The sequence below is a fragment of the Bos indicus genome, chromosome 2 (genome assembly GCF_029378745.1).
Source record: "Bos indicus isolate NIAB-ARS_2022 breed Sahiwal x Tharparkar chromosome 2, NIAB-ARS_B.indTharparkar_mat_pri_1.0, whole genome shotgun sequence".
NCBI classification, from domain to species: domain Eukaryota; kingdom Metazoa; phylum Chordata; class Mammalia; order Artiodactyla; family Bovidae; genus Bos; species Bos indicus.
In genome coordinates this window covers 55,619,438-55,633,185 of record NC_091761.1, presented here as the reverse complement: position 1 = coordinate 55,633,185, position 13,748 = coordinate 55,619,438, and the positions used below count along the sequence as shown (strand labels likewise).

The following is a 13,748-nucleotide window of genomic DNA, read 5'->3' as shown; positions in this document are numbered from 1 at the left end:
TCCAGTAGTCATGCACAGATGTGAGAGTTGGCCCATAAATAAGACTGATTGCTGAAGAACTGATGCTTTAGAATTGTGGTTCTACAGAAGACTCTTGAGAATCCCTTGGACAGCAAGGAGATCAAATCAGTCAATATTAAAGGAAATTAATCCTGAATATTTATTGAAAGAACTGATGCTGAAGCTCCAATTCTTTTGCCACCTGATGAGAAGAGCTGACTCATTGTAAAAGACCCTGATGCTGGGAAAGACTAAGGACAGGAGAAGTGAGCAACAGAGAATGAGATGGTTGGATGGAATCAACCAGTGGCTGATTGACCAATTAGTTGACTCAATGGATATGAGTTTGAGAAAACTCTAGGAGATACTGAAGGACAGGGAAGCCTAGCCTACTGTAGTCCAGGCCATCACAAAGAGCTGGGTATGACTTTGTGACTGAACAACAATGAGATTGTCTTTCCCTTTGCTGATTTTTTTTTTTTTTTTTTTGCTATTTAGAAACTTTTAAGTTTGATGTATTCCCACTCACTTAATTTATTTTATTTTTAATTTTGTTACTTGTGCTTTAGGTATCATATTCAAAATTGATTGCCTAGACCCATGCCAAGAAGCTTTATTTTAGGTTATTTCATGATTTCAGGTTTTACATTTAAATCTTTAATTCATTTTGAATTCATTTGTGTAAATTATATAAGATATGGGTCCAGCTTCATTATTTTAGATGTGAATATCCAATTATTCTAGCACTATTTATTGGAGAGTCTCTTTCCATTAAGTATTCTTGGCTCCCTTATCAAAAATATTACTTGACCATATATGCTTGGGTTTATTTCTGTGCTCACAATTCTCTTGCACTGGTCTATGTGTCAATTTTTATGCCATTTTCATGTTCTTTTGATGACTTCTTTTATACTGGAGTTTGTTAACAGGAAGTATGAAGACCCCTGCCTAAGTACAATTTTTACAAATACTAACATAGACAATTTTTTAGCTAAAACTGAAACAATACCAAAGGCTCTCAATTTGCTTTTCCTTTTACATAATTAAAAAAAAAAAATGTTGAGTGAAAAATCACTTGCCATTGGGAAACATCCACTATGCCCCTAAAAGTCAGGTTAATTTCTCCCAAATCAAACCACTGAGAATCTGGCTCAAGGGAAATTATCAATTTTGGTTCAATATCCTGCAAGCCTCAGCAGTCAAGCAGAACAAACTGTATCTCAGCATAAAAGCTGAACATTGTTTTTACTTCTTGTTTGTGCATGTGTGTTTTGGTTATATATGATTATAATGTACATGGTAAAATTCAGAATTTATGTTATATGTTTAAGGGGAGTGGTGCTAAGTACTTATTCTATTGTTTTTAAATCTCGTCCTTTCCTTCAGTGTTTACAAACCAAGTTTCTCTCATTTTTATTTTTTTAAGTAACATTTATGCCTTATCCATTATTTATCTCAGAAATGTGAAATAAATTACAGCTTAGTATTTCTTATCTATAATTTTGGTGGGTAAGCTTTAGTAACCATATCTTCTGACTATAATATTTGATATTTGATGCATAATTATATTATACTCCAAGCTCCATAAGAGAACAGACTATATCATATCTTTGATGTCTGATCACACCTGAGTGCCACATGAAAGCTGTCCATATAGTTTCAAAAGCAGTAAACTGCCTTATTACTACCTCATGTTTTCATAGAACTCTACATAGGAAACAATTAGAAATAAATTTTAACTTCTTAAAAATATAAAATTGTTTTTAAATAACAGCACAAATTCTCCAAATATGTAAACTATTCTTTGGCAGAGAGTAAGAAAGTTTTCATGCCACCATAGAATCATTTCATAAGTGAAACAATAATTTACTTAATATTACCCCAGTGGCTTAGAAATAGTCACATAGTTTCCAAGAGTGTTGGAAAATCTGGTACAATAAAAGCTTCCATCCCAGCCTCTCACACTATATCTTTAAAGAGATAGTGGAATGCCATACAGAGTACCTCCAACCCAGTTCCTTATCAGTGTTGTAGAAAAAGTTACAGAAAACAAAAAAACAAAAATAATTGTCATTTGCTTTAAAATAGGAATTCGTCAAGGCTTATATTGTCACCCTGTTTATTTAACTTGTATGCAGAGTACATCATGAGAAATGCTGGACTGGGAGAAAAACAAGCTGGAATCAAGATTGTCAGGAGAAATATCAATAACCTCAGATATGCAGATGACACCACCCTTATGGCAGAAAGTGAAGAGGAACTAAAAAGCCTCTTGATGAAGGTGAAAGTGGAGAGTGAAAAAGTTGGCTTAAAGCTCAACACTCAGAAAATGAAGATCATGGCATCCAGTCCCACCACTTCATGGGAAATAGATGGGGAAACAGTGGAAACAGTGTCAGACTTTATTTTTCTGGGCTCCAAAATCACTGCAGATGGTGACTGCAGCCATGAAATTAAAAGATGCTTACTCCTTGGAAGGAAAGTTATGACCAACCTAGATTACTTTGCCAACAAAGGTTCGTCTAGTCAAGGCTATGGTTTTTCCTGTGGTCATGTATAGATGTGAGAGTTGGACTGTGAAGAAGGCTGAGTGCCGAAGAATTGATGCTTTTGAACTGTGGTGTTGGAGAAGACTCTTGAGAGTCCCTTGGACTGCAAGCAGATCCAACCAGTCCATTCTGAAGGAGATCAGCCCTGGGATTTCTTTGGAAGGACTGATGCTAAAGCTGAAACTCCAGTACTTTGGCCACCTCATGCGAAGAGTTGACTCATTGGAAAAGACTCTGATGCTGGGAGGGATTGGGGGCAAGAGGAGAAGGGGACGACAGAGGATGAGATGGCTGGATGGCATCACTGACTCGATGGACGTGAGTCTGGGTGAACTCCGGGAGTTGGTGATGGACAGGGAGGCCTGGCATGCTGCGATTCATGGGGTCGCAAAGAGTCAGACACGACTGAGCCACTGATCTCTCTTATCTCTCTTTTAAAATAGTGACAAGAGAAATACTCCTCAGAATTAGTTTTAACATCCTGGGCTAAAAGCAAACAAAGAAACTCTCAGAGAAGATGGAATGAAGGGTTGGAAAATAATATTTGTACATATTCCACAGGGTTAGCTAAGTGGAAAGAGGCCCCTCAGTGCCTGAGAAATATAAAGAAAAGATAAAGGGCTGTACATGAGAAAGAATTATTACACTACAATGTCTGTGGAAGATGATGTAGGTGCATAATCCATTTTTCTTTTTTCTGTGTTATTGTGGTCCCAAATTCTCTCCCATATCCCTCTGTCTTTCATATGCCAATGGGGAAAAAAAAAAGTTGTCTATGACTGTCTCTTTTAAGTTGGCATGTACCCAGTTCTGACCAAGAAGACATGAGGGAATATCTGTTTTGGGAGCTCTTCTACACCCAAGGAAGAAGTAGTGCTGGTTTTTGTTTTTTGTTTTTTAACTGACTACCATGTTTCTAGTTAGGATCCCTGAAACTTCAGTAGCTGTCTTGTAACCACAGGGCAATTAGCTTGAAAAGCACACACTAATGATAACATCACACAGTAAAGAGGTAGGAGGAACCCAGGTGGTTAATAATACTGTTGAGTCAATAAATCAACCAAGGGCTGTCCTAAATCCAGGTTTTCAATGAAATGATAAATCCCTTCATAATTTAGGCTGTACACAGCTTTTCCGTTACTTCCTCTAGTTGAGTGGACATCATTATTCAATGAGAATTCAAAGAAACCTCCCTAACAGGGAATAGGTAGAAGATTGGGAAGATATTATGTATAATTAAAACAAGCTTTTGAACTCAATAATTTAGACATAAGATTAACAAACACAGAAAACTTAGAGAGTTAAAAAAAAATGAGATCGAGAACAGCAAAGAAAATAGAGATGCAGAATGCTTTTGCATTACTTTGACATTGTGAATTATACGAGTCAAGAACACAGTGAGAGTTAAAGCAATGTGTGTTAAGTTTCCAGTAAAGGTTGCACTGAATAAAATAAGCCCACTCCAAGTTGCTCTTCCATATTCCGAGGCTAATTACAGTATAATAGAATAATCATTTGTAACTGAAGGAGTCAGTAATTCAAGGTGATGCCATACATAAACCTACACTTGAAGAAAGGTCTATAGAGGAATTTTGAAAGAAGTTGAACCTAGACAAAATTAACTAATGAGAATAAAAGAATTTGAGTCATAGTTAAGAGAATGCATATGGATTTAAACACCTGAGTGTGGCTCTGAATCACTAATTTCAGTTAAAATAGTTCAGACCATGAAACACATACCTGTACACCCATGTTGTCTTACCTATTTGCATCTGCACCTCTTGATTGAAAAGTGGTCGGCAATAACTCTCCTAAGACTTTTGGTAAGTTGGCCTAAGATAGGCAGATGCCATTTTCTTATATAATTATCTATGAACCTAAATCTAAGATTGTTAGACTCACCCAGAGAAGTTTGTAGTAGTGTTAAATGGGAAATATGCATATATAGATAGATAGATAGATAGCATATTTAGATGGCTTATTGTCTGTAGCCACGTTAGGCATTACTGACAAAATGGAGGCATGGCCCCAACCTCCTCTCCTCATCTCGCAGGCATGGCCCCAGGATGAAGGAGTTAGGCCTTGTGATTCTGACTTGTTCTTTCCTTTCTTCGGTTGAGTTGGCTGGAAAGAATGTTAAGGTGCTTGAGAGAAGCATGAGAAAGCACAAAGCTTTCTACAGTTGTGCCCAGAAAATAATCTATAAGATAACCATTGACATTTGCTCAAGGATCTTTACAAAGAATGTCCCAGGATGAGCAACTGGCTGCAGCTTGAGGCCATGGGAAGGATTATCTGAGACCTGTTTGTGAGGGAAATATTTATGGCAAAAGAAGATTGCTGAGTTTAGGGTTTAGGAATAATTAAGAATAGCTAGAAGCCTTTTTAGGAGATACTGATCTTAAGATGCTAGGGGCAAACAGGATTTAGAAAGATAAGAAATAAACTGAAGAATGTAGCATGAGTTACAATGTAATCACAAGTTAAGTACAGTAAATCTGGGTGGGGGAAACTAAAAACATCAAACCTATGACCTAATGCTTTTGTCAAAGTATAAAAGAGAAACTGAAGCTTGAAATAAACGTGTAGTTCCATACTCTGAGTCAGAGGCTACATCATTGTCCGCTGACACCCCTCACCCCTTCAGGCTGATTCCCTGGCTGCTAGAGCTGGATTCCAGCAGCTTATAGATAGATAAAAAGAAATACAGCTAGTGCTATATAGATATCCACTTGAATTTCATTGAAATAGATAAGAAAATGCATTGGTAAAACTTTTGAAATAATTAATACAAATTTATAAGACTAAGGAGGTTTTCATTGCACTGCATTGTGTACAGTGCTCAATCACCCATTGAGTATAAAGAGAAGTAGACAACTTCCTTAGCATTTTCCCACATACAGATGAATTCAGAGGTCAACCCAACTGAGGACTACTATCATTTTCAAGACCAAGACTGTTTCAAAATTAAATTAACAAACCAAAATACACTTTCAGCATTTCATTTTATTCCTCAACATATAAAAATAAAATAATGTTTAAGATATCCAAAGAGAAATTACAGCAGATCAATACATAAATTCAGGAGAATGACTATTGGAGCTATTAAAATGCCTCCATGTTTTTCTGAGTTTTCTTCTAATGAAGAAGAACACCAAAGAAGGTACTGAGGAAGTACCTTTCATTAGTCAGTCTTGGTCCCTGTTAGCTTTAACTTTGATTCTATTTTTATTTTTCTCAGCCATGACTAGTTTCACCAACAGCAGGGATCCAGGTTGGTGTTGGGAAAGGTATTATCAACTATTAAATACTGCCAGTTACTCTTATGTGAATTCAGCTTCTGAGACTTAAGCTTCAGTCCTCTTCTGGATCCTGGCAGATAAACTACTTTAATAGAGAACAAAGACAACACATTTTTTCCCCTCAATACTGACATGGGGTCATGGATCACAAATAAAACCTACAGATCATTCTACCATTCCTTTTTTACAAGTCAAAAGTCTATCCTACATAGAAAAAAGATACACATAGTATTGGTAATGTAGTCAATTTCCACCATTTCACATGATATAGGAGATTTCCCCTCTCTCTCTAATTGGCCATCTCACATAACTCTATTGAATATGAGTTCTAGCTAGAATCTGCCTGCCAGTGCAGGAGATGCAGGAGACACAAGAGATGCAAGTTCAATCCCCGGGTTAGGGAGATCTCCTAGAGGAGGAAATGGCAACCCAACCCACTCTAGTGTTCTTGTCTGCAAAATTCCATGGACAAAGGAGCCTGGAGAGCTACAGTCCATGAGGCTGCAAAAGAGTTGGACATGACTGGGCAAAGGAGGATGAAATGCACATACACAATACCTCAAGCCCCCCAAATATTTTCTCTGAATTTTCAAGTCCAACTCCTAAATTATATCTTAGTAATTTTACTGTTTTTCTAATATTTACCATGCTTAGCATCAATTGATCCCCTCTTATGAAGACCTACAAGACCTTTTAGAACACCCAAAAAAGATGTCCTTTTCATTATAGGGGACTGGAATGCAAAAGTAGGACGTCAAGAAACACCTGGAATAACAGGCAAATTTGGCCCTGGAATACGGAATGAAGCAGGGCAAAGACTAATAGAGTTTTGCCAAGAAAATGCACTGGTCGTAACAAACACCCTCTTCCAACAACACAGGAGAAGACTCTATACATGGACATCACCAGATGGTCAACACTGAAATCAGATTGATTATATTCTTTGCAGCCAAAAATGGAGAAGCTCTATACAGTCAGCCAAAACAAGACCAGGAGCTGACTGTGGCTCAGACCATGAACTCCTTATTGCCAAATTCAGACTTAAATTGAAGAAAGTAGGGAAAACCACTAGACCACTCAGGTATGACCTAAATCAAATCCCTTATGATTATACAGTGGAAGTGAGAAATAGATTTAAGGGCCTAGATCTGATAGATAGAGTGCCTGATGAACTATGGAATGAGGTTCGTGACATTGTACAGGAGACAGGGATCAAGACCATCCCCATGGAAAAGAAATGCAAAAAAGCAAAATGGCTGTCTGGGGAGGCCTTACAAATAGCTGTGAAAAGAAGAAAAGCAAAAACAAAAGGAGAAAAGGAAAGATATAAACATCTGAATGCAGAGTTCCAAAGAATAGCAAGAAGAGATAAGAAAGCCTTCTTCAGTGATCAATGCACAGAAATAGAGGAAAACAACAGAATGGGAAAGACTAGGGATCTCTTCAGAAAATCAGAGATATCAAAGGAACATTTCATGCAAAGATGGGCTCGATAAAGGACAGAAATGGTATGGACCTAACATAAGCAGAAAATATTAAGAAGAGATGGCAAGAATACACAGAAGAACTGTACAAAAAAGGTCTTCATGACCCAGATAATCACGATGGTGTGATCACTCACCTAGAGCCAGACATCCTGGAATGTGAGGTCAAGTGGGCCTTAGAAAGCATCACTACGAACAAAGCTAGGGGAGGTGATGGAATTCCAGTTGAGCTATTCCAAATCCTGAAAGATGATGCTGTGAAAGTGCTGCACTCAATATGCCAGCAAATTTGGAAAACTCAGCAGCGGCCACAGGACTGGAAAAGGTCAGTTTTCATTCCAATTCCAAAGAAAGGCAATGCCAAAGAATGCTCAAACTCCTGCACAATTGCACTCATCTCACATACTAGTAAAGTAATGCTCAAAATTCTCCAAGCCAGGCTTCAGCAATATGTGAACCGTGAACTTCCAGATGTTCAAGCTGGTTTTAGAAAAGGCAGAGGAACCAGAGATCAAATTGCCAACATCTGCTGGATCATGGAAAAAGCAAGAGAGTTCCAGAAAAGCATCTATTTCTGCTTTATTGACTATGCCAAAGCCTTTGGCTGTGTGGATCACAATAAACTGTGGAAAATTCTTCAAGAGATGGGAATACCAGACTACCTGACCTGCCTCTTGAGAAATTTGTATGCAGGTCAGGAAGCAACAGTTAGAACTGGACATGGGACAACAGACTGGTTCCAAATAGGAAAAGGAGTTTGTCAAGGCTGTATATTGTTACCCTGTTTATTTAACTTATATGCAGAGTACATCATGAGAAACGTTGTGCTGGAAGAAACACAAGCTGGAATCAAGATTGCCAGGAGAAATATCAATAACCTCAGATATGCAGATGACACCACCCTTATGGCAGAAAGTGAAGAGGAACTAAAAAGCCTCTTGATGAAAGTGAAAGTGGAGAGTGAAAACGTTGGCTTAAAGCTCAACATTCAGAAAACGAAGATCATGGCATCCAGTCCCACCACTTCATGGGAAATAGATGGGGAAACAGTGGAAACAGTGTCAGACTTTATTTTTCTGGGCTCCCAAATCACTGCAGATGGTGACTGCAGCCATGAAATTAAAAGACACTTACTCCTTGGAAGGAAAGTTATGACCAACCTAGATAGCATATTCTAAAGCAGAGACATTACTTTGCCAAAAAAGGTCCGTCTAGTCAAGGCTATGGTTTTTCCTGTGGTCATGTATGGATGTGAGAGTTGGACTGTGAAGAAGGCTGAGTGCCGAAGAACTGATGCTTTTGAACTGTGGTGTTGGAGAAGACTCTTGAGTGTCCCTTGGACTGCAAGGAGATCCAACCAGTCCATTCTGAAGGAGATCAGCCCTGGGATTTCTTTGGAAGGAATGATGCTAAAGCTGAAACTCCAGTACTTTGGCCACCTCATGCAAAGAGTTGACTCACTGGAAAAAACTCTGATGCTGGGAGGGATTGGGGGCAAGAGGAGAAGGGCACAACAGAGGATGAGATGGCTGGTTCGCATCACTGACTCGATGGACGTGAGTCTCAGTGAACTCTGGGAGTTGGTGATGGACAGGGAGGCCTGGCGTGCTGCAATTCATGGGGTCGCAAAGAGTTGGACATGACTGAGTGACTGATCTGATCTTATCTGATCTGATTTGCAAAATTATTGTAACAATTTTATACTCATGGTAAAATGTATTTTTGTATAGTGTAGTGTGATGATTTTAGTTTAATAGGAATCTTGGAAACAAACCTTAGAACCAAAATTGTAAACTAGTTTCTCTCCTGTCCTCAGTTACAACCTTCAGCAGACTGAAGAACTAAATAGTTTATTATTAAAACAATTTGATATTAAAAATACAGATCAACTGACAAAGGTAACTATGAAGGTGGTTTATTCTCTAGTTTTATATTCTAAAAGACCTTGAAGGTAATTCAAACATAACCTCCACAAGATCAATTATTAAAATAGTGTTTCCTCTGCTACTTTCTTCCTTAAACCCATAGTTATTCTATAATTTTGTTCTCCATCACATATACATTTCATTTTATTTCCAGGCCATACTACTTTATTCTCATTTCCCCTCCTTTTACTTAGTACTTGGCTATATAATAGACAGTCTATATGAAGTAAGCCATTTTAAAGCATTTTAGTAGAAAGAGAATTGGAATGTAAACAAAAAGATCATCTTTAATGAAGCGAAATATTGGTCTGGTTACTCTATTCACAACAGTATTGTAAGCATTGGAAAGATTAGTAGTTATTTTTGAAGTAACATGAAAAAAAGAACTTCATATACTTAGAAAGTATGTAAGCCCTTTATATGTTTGACATTATTTAATCCTCACAAGAGCCCTTTAGTGGATTATCATTATTCATATTTTTAAGATAGGAAAATAAAGATAAAAAGAGACATCCAACATCTAGTAACTGGTATAACTAGGATTTGATCCCAGGGAGAGTGACTTTAGATTAAACTCTTAATCATTAAACAAGCCAAGTTCTAATAACTACTACCAGAAAAACTATTTTTGATACTGGTTGGACTATGATCTCTGTGCTACCTTCAAACGGTTTTGACAGGATTAGAAATAGTTTTAGAAATTTCTTCAAGAAACCATGGGAAAAGAACACTGCTAAAATTTGAAATTAATAAGAAAATCTCAAGAAATATCTCCAGAAAAATAGCCTGAATTAATGAGTCAATGTCAATACTGCAAGAATGAAAACAAGGTTTATAAACAATCTTTCTCTGGAAAATTTAGATTGGAGCCTCATCCAAGTCATGTTGATTTTCTGGAGAAAATTACTAATCTATATTCAACCCATGGAGAAATTTTTTTAAAAAATTAGAAATTTTAGAATGACAATATTGTAATAATTTTTATATAAAAAGGGAATAGGAGGGTGAGAAAAGTAACATCAAAAGCACAGTCCAGTAAAAAGTATATTTTTCAATGTAGCCTGTGAGAGGTAAAGAAGATCTCCATCCTTTTCTATACCTATCAAGGTCAGGCACTTAATAGTTGGGTCAGACTTTTAAGACATTCTGATATTTTGTGAACTGAAGTTATAACAATTAGGAAAAGGCAGGAGAAATTTCACTGATGGTGCTTGTCCCCTTAAGTAGATCATGCAGAGTCATTCTAACCTCACCTATTCAAATTACCCTTGAGCTGCCCAAAAAATAGAAGAAAAAAGAGAAAAAAGAAAAACTTGCTGTTGTTTCCCTAGACAGTAGCACATTAACCCTAGCCAAATTTCTGATATTAAGAGAAAAATATCAGAATATTTTAAAAACTGTTCTATTATAAACAGGATTATATTTATAAACATGAAGAGCTTTTCCTTCCTTGATTTCTAAAATCCATGACTGAAAAAACAGCAATTGAGACACATAGCAAACTCCAACAAACAAACAAAAAATTCCGAAGAGCCTTTTGTGATAAATGATACGTGACAAAATACATTTAAACAGTTACTAGGCCCAGAGGAATCCAGCAGAGAATAAACACAGCAATGTGGAGGCTTTCTACTCCTAAGTCCTTTCACAAAAATGACAAAATATGGTTCTTTCATGTAATGACAGGGAGAAATAGGAAGCTTGAGAAGATAAAATATGTTGCTGTTCAGAAGGGGAGATGGTGGTGTCACAAACATTATATTTCAGAATGGCAGTTCTATTTGAAAAGAGTCTCTGAATCTTTTGTTTTTAAGAATGGGGAATAATAAGAGTGGTAGAAAGGGGAGAAACACAACAGCTTCATCTCTTAACACTTTCGACAGACAAGACTGTATAAAGGTTACTTCTGAATTCATTTAGCACACCCAGGAAAAACATGCACGCAAATATATTTCTAAACAGAATGCCAGAAGAATGTTGTTAGCACATTTGTATATTTCCAATTCTTCCTTACTACCCTTATTCAACACCCAAACAAATCAGTTTAAGTACAACTTCTCTTACTAATGTCTTTCGAAGCATTGCTGCAGTCAGATTTGAGTCAAGTAACCATCTGCTGCAAATACAAATAGAGCTACATTCAAGAATTATATTACACAGGCTTCCTAGCAAAGCTCTTACGTGCAAGCTGTTCTTGTCAGAATCAGAACCATTGTGATGATGCATCTTAATATTCAATCAGACTTTAAGTAAAGAGTGACAAAAGTCCACATATGGATGACAGCTGTTTCTTCAGTAAATATTTTCGCATTTATTGAATGGAGGCTTATGGCAGCTTAGGCTATGTTCCATCAGACATTTCAGCCTGAACTGCCAGGGGACGATTAAAGCTACAACAAGGATAAAATTTTTGCTTTTAAATCTTTGTTACAACTTATATCTGAAAAAAGCACCCACCAGCTCCTCCAACTAAAGTGGTACACTATGCCATTATTTTGAGAATATCCTTTCCCAATAGTTACTGGTAAAACTATTGATTTTATAGAACTTTATATAATATCATAGTGTTTATAAAATTAAAGTATAATTCCTGTATTAAGTTCCTAATTACATGAAATAAGTTATTGGATACCTATAATTTGATAAATTATGAAATATTAAAAAAAGAGGAATTAGTTTATTAGCTAAAAGAAGTTCAGATAAAATAAGGCCTCTTTTTAACCAATAAAGCAGCTTGCAAAGCTGATGATTAATTCAGTTACTCCATAATACGACAATGTTTACACATCAATAGTTGGAGGAAGAAAATCGTTTCAAGTAACAAAGACAAACTTCATGTCTTACTAATATCCCCAAACATGTACAATGTTCCTTTAATAAATCCTAAATGTTGTGTTGAACCTAAATTTTTTAACAGCCCATTTTTCAGGTAGAATTTTTGAAGTTTGGTAACTACAAGGTCCACTACTAAGTAACTTAGGTCTCTTATCTTTAACCTAAAACAATGCTGAGGCTCTTCTCTGGTGACATCAAAGTGATCATTAGGAGAGTAGTGGGTTGACTGTGTCTTAGGCAAGCCCTGCAACAATGATGTGTTAAGGAAACGGTGTGACTCAGCTTCTTCACAGTAGATTACAACTTCTTTTTTCCTTCCTGTAATGTAACTGTTCAAATCAACATAAAAAACACTTTTGAGCCTGTTGTCTTATATTCCACCACTCTTCTCAGACTTTTTTTTTTTCCAGGGAAATTATTTCAGATCAAACACTATAAAGAAGAATTTCTTACCCTGCTATTGGATCCACTGCTATTGCCTTCGGATTGTGAAGTTCCAAGTCAATCAGGGTGACACAAACAGACCCATTGTAATCACACACAAAGATCCGGTCACTGACATGGTCCACAAAATAGAGATTCCTCGTGAGCCAGTCAATTGCCATTTGTTGCACATCTGAAACACACACACAAACACACAATCATTGAATCGCATGTGCAAATCTAGTATCATAAACCTAAGAGTACATAAAGTGAAGAAGTGAAGTGAAGTCACTCAGTCATGTCCGACTCTTTGAGACCCCGTGGACTGTAGCCCACCAGGCTCCTCCATCCATGGGATTCTCCAGGCAAGAAGACTGGAATGGGTTGCCATTTCCTTCTCTATGGGATCTTCCCAACCCAGGGATCGAACCCAGGTCTCCCACATTGCAGGCAGATGCTTTAACGTCTGAGCCACCAGGGAAGCCCCTCTAAGAGTACATAAGTCTGTCCAAACCATCACAGAAGATACTTTAAAAGTACAAGTAACTTTACAATAAAAAAGTCCCTGCAAAGATAATTTCTATGCCAAAATAAGTGCTTATTCTGCAAAATAATGCCTATCTTTTGATACTTTTCTTCCTGCTACCTAAGCACTTGAGGATGACCTAGACAAAAGGGCAAAGAGTTTTTAAATCCTAAAAAATAGGTATTTACAATAAAATATTTCACCTGATTTTTGCATTTGTTCAAATAGTTCATCTAACTCAATGGGCATAACTGGTTCAATGACACAGCTAAATGTTTTAGTAGTAAGAGGAATAAATATTTTTTGTGAATTAAGGTAAACTCTTATTTTCAGATCCTCTTAACTGGAAATAACACAAAAGGAGGGGCGATATGTTCTTCTGATGGCATATGTAGACACTGTAAAGTAAGATTGCTCAAAGATCAGTTAATTCTCTAGAAGAGGGCTGTTTCTATAGGAGAGTAATTTGTTTTATGATGGAAATAGTCTATATCTATTCTGTCCAATAAAATAATGACTAGTCAACTGTGTCGAGTGAGCACTTAATTTGTGGCTGGTGTGACTGTAAATTGAATCTTTATTGTATTTCATTTTAATTAATTCAAACTTGAAAAAAAAGTAGGAAGCCAGTGACTCATATGGATAGTACAGGTCTAGAAGAATGTATCTATTTTTAACTTGAGTATTTTCTATTTGATCAGAAC

General features: G+C 36.8%; 1 protein-coding gene across 1 annotated transcript in view; it reads right to left on the bottom strand.

Moving 5' to 3' along the window:
* LRP1B (LDL receptor related protein 1B) overlaps positions 1-13,748 on the bottom strand; it is a 2,167,013-nt gene that overhangs the window by 1,110,111 nt on the left and 1,043,154 nt on the right. The window contains exon 7 of the mRNA XM_070768349.1: positions 12,549-12,711. Coding sequence (XP_070624450.1) covers positions 12,549-12,711 — 163 coding nt within the window. The remainder of the gene's footprint in view (positions 1-12,548; positions 12,712-13,748) is intronic.